Source organism: Papaver somniferum, chromosome 8, assembly GCF_003573695.1.
Source record: "Papaver somniferum cultivar HN1 chromosome 8, ASM357369v1, whole genome shotgun sequence".
Taxonomy (NCBI): domain Eukaryota; kingdom Viridiplantae; phylum Streptophyta; class Magnoliopsida; order Ranunculales; family Papaveraceae; genus Papaver; species Papaver somniferum.
Window position 1 is genome coordinate 97,642,019 of NC_039365.1, and position 7,900 is coordinate 97,649,918.

The 7,900-nt window shown below is 33.3% G+C and overlaps 1 protein-coding gene across 1 annotated transcript; it reads left to right on the forward strand.

Annotated features, from left to right (window-relative positions):
* Window positions 1-6,364: 6,364 nt before the first annotated feature.
* LOC113305821 lies at window positions 6,365-7,397 on the forward strand. Its single transcript, XM_026554819.1, has 3 exons — window positions 6,365-6,467; window positions 6,594-6,962; window positions 7,330-7,397. The coding sequence occupies exons 1-3, from the start codon at window positions 6,365-6,367 to the stop codon at window positions 7,395-7,397; spliced, it is 540 nt and encodes a 179-aa protein (XP_026410604.1).
* The last annotated feature ends 503 nt before the right edge of the window (window positions 7,398-7,900 follow it).

Here is a 7,900-nt window from a genome sequence, read left to right on the forward strand (position 1 = left end):
GTTTTATATTTCGCCGCATTACCACCACGCCAAAATCTACTTCTTGTTTCATATGTCGCCGTCGCCATCGGAAACTTCATTGAAATAACGGTGAACAATTTCACCTCTTCTCTTTCTCCATGATTTTTTTCTCTGGATCTATTTTCAGTTTCTCTCTCTAACTTCTCATTCTCATGCGCCATCACCGAAAATGCTAAAATCAAATACGTCTCTAATGTGCCGCCATCACCATCACAGACTTTACCTCAAACTAATTAATCTCTCTAACGCCATTAACGCAGGCTCTTCTCTCCTTTTTCGTTGTTTTTTTTTTTCTTTTTTTTTAATGATTTGAGATCACACTTATAATGGGAAGGTATTCGGTCATCATTTTCATGTTTTAAATATTTTTTGGATATCCCATTAAATGATTTTTTCCTACTAGACCTTAGGTTAACTAGGAGATGGACTTTTGGACGATCCAACAAATTTCCCATTCTTAAAATAGGAATTAATGGTTAATCCAGTTTTGAGTACCCGATTAATGGTGGTCCACCCATACAATTTGTTTAATCGCTAATCTATTTTCATGATTTTGGACTAAACAAAATTAAGCATACGTCCACCAGACATGTGAGACTTCATAATAAATTTCAAAGTTACCCCTCTGTATTTATAATAGCCTAAACCAAATTCATTTCACTATTTTTGAATTTTTGTGTCGAAGAGAGCTTCAGCCATGGAGTTTTTAAGGTATGTGATCGATCTCTATGTGCGTTTCTGATCTTACAATTGATTTTAGATTCGTAAACAACATGCCGTCTTATATGTATTTATAATTTTTCAAAAGTAAATAATTTATGATTTTTGACCTAGATTTGGTTTTCTTTTGATTTATATGTAGATACATAGATCTGATAATTATTTTTAATAGAAGCATCCTAATGATTGTTAACAAAATTTTTGAGATGATCTTAATTGTTATCTAATAAAAGTTATGTTTTTTCAATTTTTTTCCTACATTATAAACTCCATTAATGGTGGCATGAGGGTGAAGTTCTAAGAACAATTACTAACAGAGGTTAATTTACGTCTAATACAAATAAGAGATAAGTTGTAACCATCTTTCCTTCATCTTTACTCGTTACTTTTTCTGTACATCTTGTTCTTTGTTCTCTTTTTTTTTTCAAAGGGCGTTCCTTTATATATACTCATGAAAATACTAACCATACCCTATAAACTAGTTATGTTAGTTTCCGTCCTACTATTAATTGACCTAGTTTATCAAACAAATCAGTTTTAAAATAGGTCAATTAATAGTGGGACGGAGATAGTATTATTTAGCTACACACGAAAATTCTTAAATTATTTGAATTTTTTTATATTGATACTCCTTTTATAACTTTACAGATAAAACGGTTAAAATAACCTGGCGTCATTAGGGCCGACCCGGAGAGAATTAGGGGTGACTAATAAAACAAAATAGGATCACCCAAAACTAAAATAAAGCCACCCCTTATCTCAATTTTTTTTTGAAATGTCTAAAATGCCCTCCATAATCGGTAGACAATACTACAATCGGTAGTTTATATTGATGTATGTTGGTTTGTGTTACGAAAATTATAATCGGTAGTTAAAATAGTTATTTCGTGATGTTAATTTTCTACCGATTATGGTAGCAGCTCCAAATTCAAATTTTTCAAAGACTAATGGAATTTTGAATTGCTCTATTTGCACAATTGGTAGTTTGGTGATGTTTATTATCTACCGATTGTACAATCGGTAGTCTGGTGATGTTCATTTACCCACCGATTGTGGTAGCAGCCCGAAATTCGATTTTTTCAAAAACCAATGGAATTTTGAATTTCTCTATTTACACAATAGGTAGTTTAGTGATGTTTATTATCTGCCGATTGTACAATCGGTAGTCTGATGATGTTCATTTATCTACCGATTGTGGTAGTTGTCCCTAATTCGAAATTTTCAAAAACCAATGGAATTTTGAATTTCTCTATTTGCACAACCGGTAGTCTTCTGATGTTTATTATCTACCGATTGTACAATCGTAATCTCGTGATGTTCATTTATCTACCGATTGTGGTAGTTGTCCCAAATTTGAAATTTTCAAAAACCAATGGAATTTTGAATTTCTCTATTTGCACAATCGGTAGTCTTGTGATGTTCATTATCTATCGATTGTACAATCGGTAGTCTCGTGATGTTTATTTATCTATTCGAAATTTTCAAAAACCAATGAAATTTTTAATTTCTCTATTTGCACAACCGGTAGTCTTGTGATGTTCATTATCTACCGATTGTACAATCGTTTAGTTTCGTGATGTTCATTTATCTACCTATTGTGGTAGTTGCCCTAAATTTTTCAAAAACCAATGGAATTTTGAATTTCTATATTTGCACAATCGGTAGTTTCATGATGTTTATTATCTATTGTGATGTTATTTATCTACCGATGATGGTAGTAGCCCCAAGTTCAAATTTTTCAAAACCAATGGAATTTTGGATTTCTCTAATAAGAGAAGAACATAGTCACAATCGGTAGATCAAAAAAAAACTAGTACCGATTATGAATGGACATATAAGTATTTTCAACCTATTTTGTCTTATTATGTCGCCCCCTAATTCTTTCAGGTCCGCCCCTACTGACGTCAGGTAAAATAATTCAAAATTTAAATGCGAATTTTTACAAAATATTTTTTTCCAGAAAAAGAAAAAGATTTTATACAAAAATCATGACTGATTTTCTGACCTTTGTTTTCATCCTTGGCTGATTTATGGTCAAGAAAATTGTAAGAATGGCCAGTTGAGTATCCATTTTATGGAACAAGGAAGAATTCTTTGATTCCGCGGGGTGGAGAGAATTTGTGGGCAGTAACAAGCTTATCATGAGAGTTGTAGCTGCCTATTTAGAAATTACTTTTTCATCATCATCTAAAACTTACGAGTAAATCAACCATTCTAAATGCTAGCTAGCACCATTCATGTCTAAGATGTGATGTTAAGGAGACATCATACCAATAACAAATGGACGACCATACTTCTTCGGTTCTACAGAAAAATACGAACAAAAGAAACATTGATTACAATCCAAAAAATTGTCTCTTTCTGGGCTTTAATCAATAAAAAAAGGTTTTAATGATGATGGGTATTGTTAAATGAAATAAAGGGAGGTTTTGAAATATGGTTTAAGATTTTGATGTGGTTCTAATAAAGTTTGATCTTGTGTGGTTGATGAGAATGAATCTGTCTCCAAGAACCCTAGTGCACTGATTAGAAGATAGAAAAACGAAAGCCTATTATATCTGTTTCTCAAAATAGTTGTGAAACAATTGATATCGGTGATCTATCAGGGGTATAAAACTTGGATAATTTTGATGGGTAGGAAGATTAGTTGAGAGGATACGCAGATAAAGGGGTACCGTTAGTATTTTTGAGGGTATATAGAGAAACACCCTTGTCAAATTAATCTTAGAATAATGGTTCGTCTCAACTAATTAAGATTCAAACTAGTTTCTGATTTGGGTTTGAGTTTTGGTAGTACATATATGATTTGAGTGGATATTATGATGTATTGTAATACAGTGAACTTCTAAGTTAGTTGAAAGAAACCAATTTATTATGATAAAAGGAATTATGAATTGCATATTATTTTGTGTCTGTTGAAGTATCAGCAAATGACCACAGGTGCTTGATTATATTTTAATCTTGAACATTTATATGCCATTTTCTTATCTGCACATATTCACATGCGTTTTTTTTTTCCGTGTATGTCTCTTTGAGCGTTTACTACTTTTACTTCTTATGCTTATTTTAATTAATCGACTTTTGGAATATGTGGAGACTTGATTCAACCAATTTATTTCAGTCAATTATCAATCATGGGTCTGAAAGGTCAGCTTTATAGGGACATTGGGTTTATTATTTGAACGTGTATCAGTTAATACTACATTCTTTTTGTTACTTTAGATGCTTACTTTTAAGTTTTATTGAGTGATTACTAATTGTGCTCTTAAAATGTTTATCAAGTGAAGCAGGATATGGATACAAGATTAAAATCAGCTTCAGTTGTTCATTTTTCAAAAAAAAATACAGAATGTGCCTGGTCATCTTGTCATGATTCATTTATAATTGTATATGATGTAGAGTATATCTTTTGTTTTGTCAATTGAGTACATAATTTGTTTTTCTTAGTACATGTGTATTTTTTTTTGATACGCGAAAGCCGGACCCAATCCCCTACCCGAACCCAGCCAGTTGGACTGGCCCCACTGCCAGACCCAACACCACTAAACCCACTATAGAACTAATCTACTACAAACCTTTACTACGGCGGGGATTGAACCTCAGACTTCCTCATTACTGGATTTGATGGGATACCACTGAGCTATGCTCTTGGACCCAGTACATGTTTATATGTACTGTGATATCTACTAAGTTTTCACTAAGTACTATCGATATTTACTAGATTTTTACTCATTTGTTTTTCTTAGGAGTTAATTACACAAACAACCTTTTTCAAAAAGAATTAATTTTTTTATGTTTTAATACAAAAAACAAACAAAACAGTTGTAACAAATAACAATTCCTAAAAGAACTCCATAAATAATTCCTTTGACTTCCCTAGAATAATTCTCTCCTAAGATATCTCCCCAAGTGACGTTTATTTATTGCTAAGCTAAAAAAATCGCTTAAACAACTCATTTTACCTTTTTATTTATCCCATAAATTTTTTACGAAAAATGGGCTGTTTGTCCAAATATTTTTAGAACATGGTTCAAATGGACGAGTAAAAATTAATATGAGTGATTGGACACCAAAAAAATAGCAAGGATGAAACTGAATTCATCTTGACTTAAACTTAAAAAATAACAAGGATGAAACTGGATGCATCTTATGTAAATTAAAAATAAAAAAAGTATTTGAAAATGGGTAGGATGAAACTGTTTACATCCTGGATATTTTTACATTTTTGTCAATTTAAACAGTATCAAAATCTAAATGTCCTTTTCACCCAGAAATTGTCGATTTTGGTCTTTTAAACCAATTTTGTGATTTTTTTTTGTTGCAACCGACCTAACAAACCCAATTATCACCCATGAGTTTTAAGAAAACTGGAAGAAGACTCCAATTTTCACAAGGCGTTGTTAGGTAAAACATCCAGTTTTCAAACGCAATTAGATTTGGTGAAAATTTTGTTTTTCAGTGAAACCTTTAGTTTTTAGCCCTAATAATATGGTTCAATTGGTGAAAATTCTAGTTTTCACCTATTAATAATCACAATTATCACATTTAAGAACGGGAAATTTGTTGGATCGTCCAAAATCCCATCTACTAGTTAACCTAAGGTCCAACGGGAAAAAGCATTTAATGGGAGGTCCAAAAAATATTTAAAACATGAAAATGACGACTGAACACTTACCATTGTACGTCTGATCTCAAAACATAAAGAAAAAACCAAAAACGAAAAAGGAGAGAAGAGCCTGCGTTAATGGCGTTAGAGAGATCAATTAGTTTGAGGTAAAGTCTGTGATGGTGATGGCCGCGACGTTAGAGGATGTATTTGATTTTAGCATTTTCGGTGGTGGCCCATGAGAAGGAGAAGCTAGAGAGAGAAACTGAATATAGATTTGGAGAAAAAAATCATGGAGAAAGAGAAGGGGTGAAATTATTCACCGTTATTTAAATGAAGTTTTCGATGGAGGCGGCGACATATGAAACAAGGAGTAGATTTTGGCATGGTGCTAATGGTGGCGCTAAAGATATCACGGTTATGTGTCTCAGTAACCATATTATCTATACTACTTTCTCCTTTAATACATGAAATTGGTTACACTGAATTTGTGAGGAATAATATGCAGATGAAAGTAAAGGAGTTGCTAAACGGTAAAGCCTGGAATATTCCTCCTGAACTGCAATTCATCTTAATCATTAGTAAATTACTTGTGGAGGAGAAAATGATTGCATGGTACGGAGTGGCAGTGCCAATGGTCAATTTTCTACAGCAATGGCAGTGGAAAAAATGAGATTCAAAGAACAAAAACTATCATGGCCATCCTTCATTTGGCAACCATTTTTACATCCCAGTATAGCATGCAATATTTGGAAGCTATAACAAGGTGTTTATGTAGATGATGAAACAATGGGGAAACATGGTTATGAAATGCCTTGCAGATGCTCTGTGTGTGTTGCATAATAAGACAGTATGGACCATTATTTATGGCAGTGTGAATTCATTGTGCAGATTTGGACTTGGTTATGTTCAATATTTGGATTTTCCAGGCCATTATCCTTTCATGATGTTTTTCAAGCAACAAAAAATAAAAATTCATTGGTTAAGGAGATATGAATTACAGCAGCTAGTGCCATAATGAGATATATTTGGTTTCAAAGAAATGACGTCTTATTTGAAGATGGGAAGATTAATATGAACAATTTCAAAAGAAAGATTCATCAGATGGTGCATGAAGGAGGTAGCAGAATAAATGGGAATAAATGGGGACAAAACTATGATACCCAAATAATATCTTTCTTCAAACTGGGGACCAGGTACATAAAATTTAACTGCATCAAAGAATGTTTTTGAATTCCTCCTGCAGATGGGTACATATTATTTTATTGTGATGGTGTTTCATTTGGAAATCCTGGAAATGCAGGATTCGGGGTGGTTGCTAGAGATAACATTTCTCAGGTAATTGGTACATTATCAGGTGGAGTGGGGATTGCCACTAACTCCATTGCAGAAATTTATGTAATTCTTTGTGCACTAGAATGGGCAGTGGTATTGATGGTTAAAAAGGTTATCATAAGGTCTGATTACAAATCAGTAGTTAGTCCCTTTGAAAAGAACAAAGTACCATGGTACTTAAGAATTAGATGGCAAAATGTTATTCAACTGTTTGATGATGTTAAATTTCAACACTGTTACAGAGAAATCAATTTCTCTGCTGATCTACTAGCCAAGAAAGGTACTGCCTTAGCTTGCTTTTTTTTTTGCTAAGAAAATAGAGATATCATTACTCAACGGAAATGTTACACAGATTGGGTTAGGAAGTGAGGTTGATCAACTTACCAAGTGCCAGTTACATTCATCTTTCTGCTATACTTAGCATCTTTGTCAGCTTTAGAATTGAAATCTCTACTAATGTATTCAAATTTAAAAAATAACAAGATGGCTTGCCAAAACAGAGCAATCATCCAAAATCCAACTTGCAACCCAGAAATCTGCTTTGTTTGAATAAGAGGTAGCTAATCTAGAATCACTTCTTATGAAAGTGTAATTAAATTCTTTGTTACTGGTCTATTGCAGTGCTTCATAGATGGCCATACTTTCAGCTTCTTCTACACTTCCAGTTATCCCATTCACTGTTCTGCAGCCTTTGAAGTTACCTGCTAAGTCATAGCAGACAATTCCAATACCAAACTGGTGAGTATTCATGTCAAATAAGGCATCACAGTATGTAAGAATGCATTGGTCAGGCAAATCTAGATTGTATGGGCTCTCTGCGGGTACATGTACATGTACTGAATAATGGTATTATTACTGTTTCGAGCATACATAGTCTCATTACAAAGCCTCATAGCCCATCTAGCTGTGATAAGATGGTTTACATTTTTATCTTGAATTTTTTTGCAGCATCTTTCTTTCCAAAGGTACCAGGCAATGGTGAAGATAACACAAATTTCATCACACGGGTTAGAACTCACTAGCCATTTGTGCATCCAATCCTTAACCTAATGGTTGAACCGACATTCTGCTGGACTAAGTGTGCATAAGAAGTAGCAGACCACACATCTTTAGCAAACTTGCAGTTAGAATAATATATTCAGCAGACTCTTGACAGTTATCATCACACATAACACAAGTAGTACTCTGGTTAGAGACGAAACTAAAAAGATTACTTTT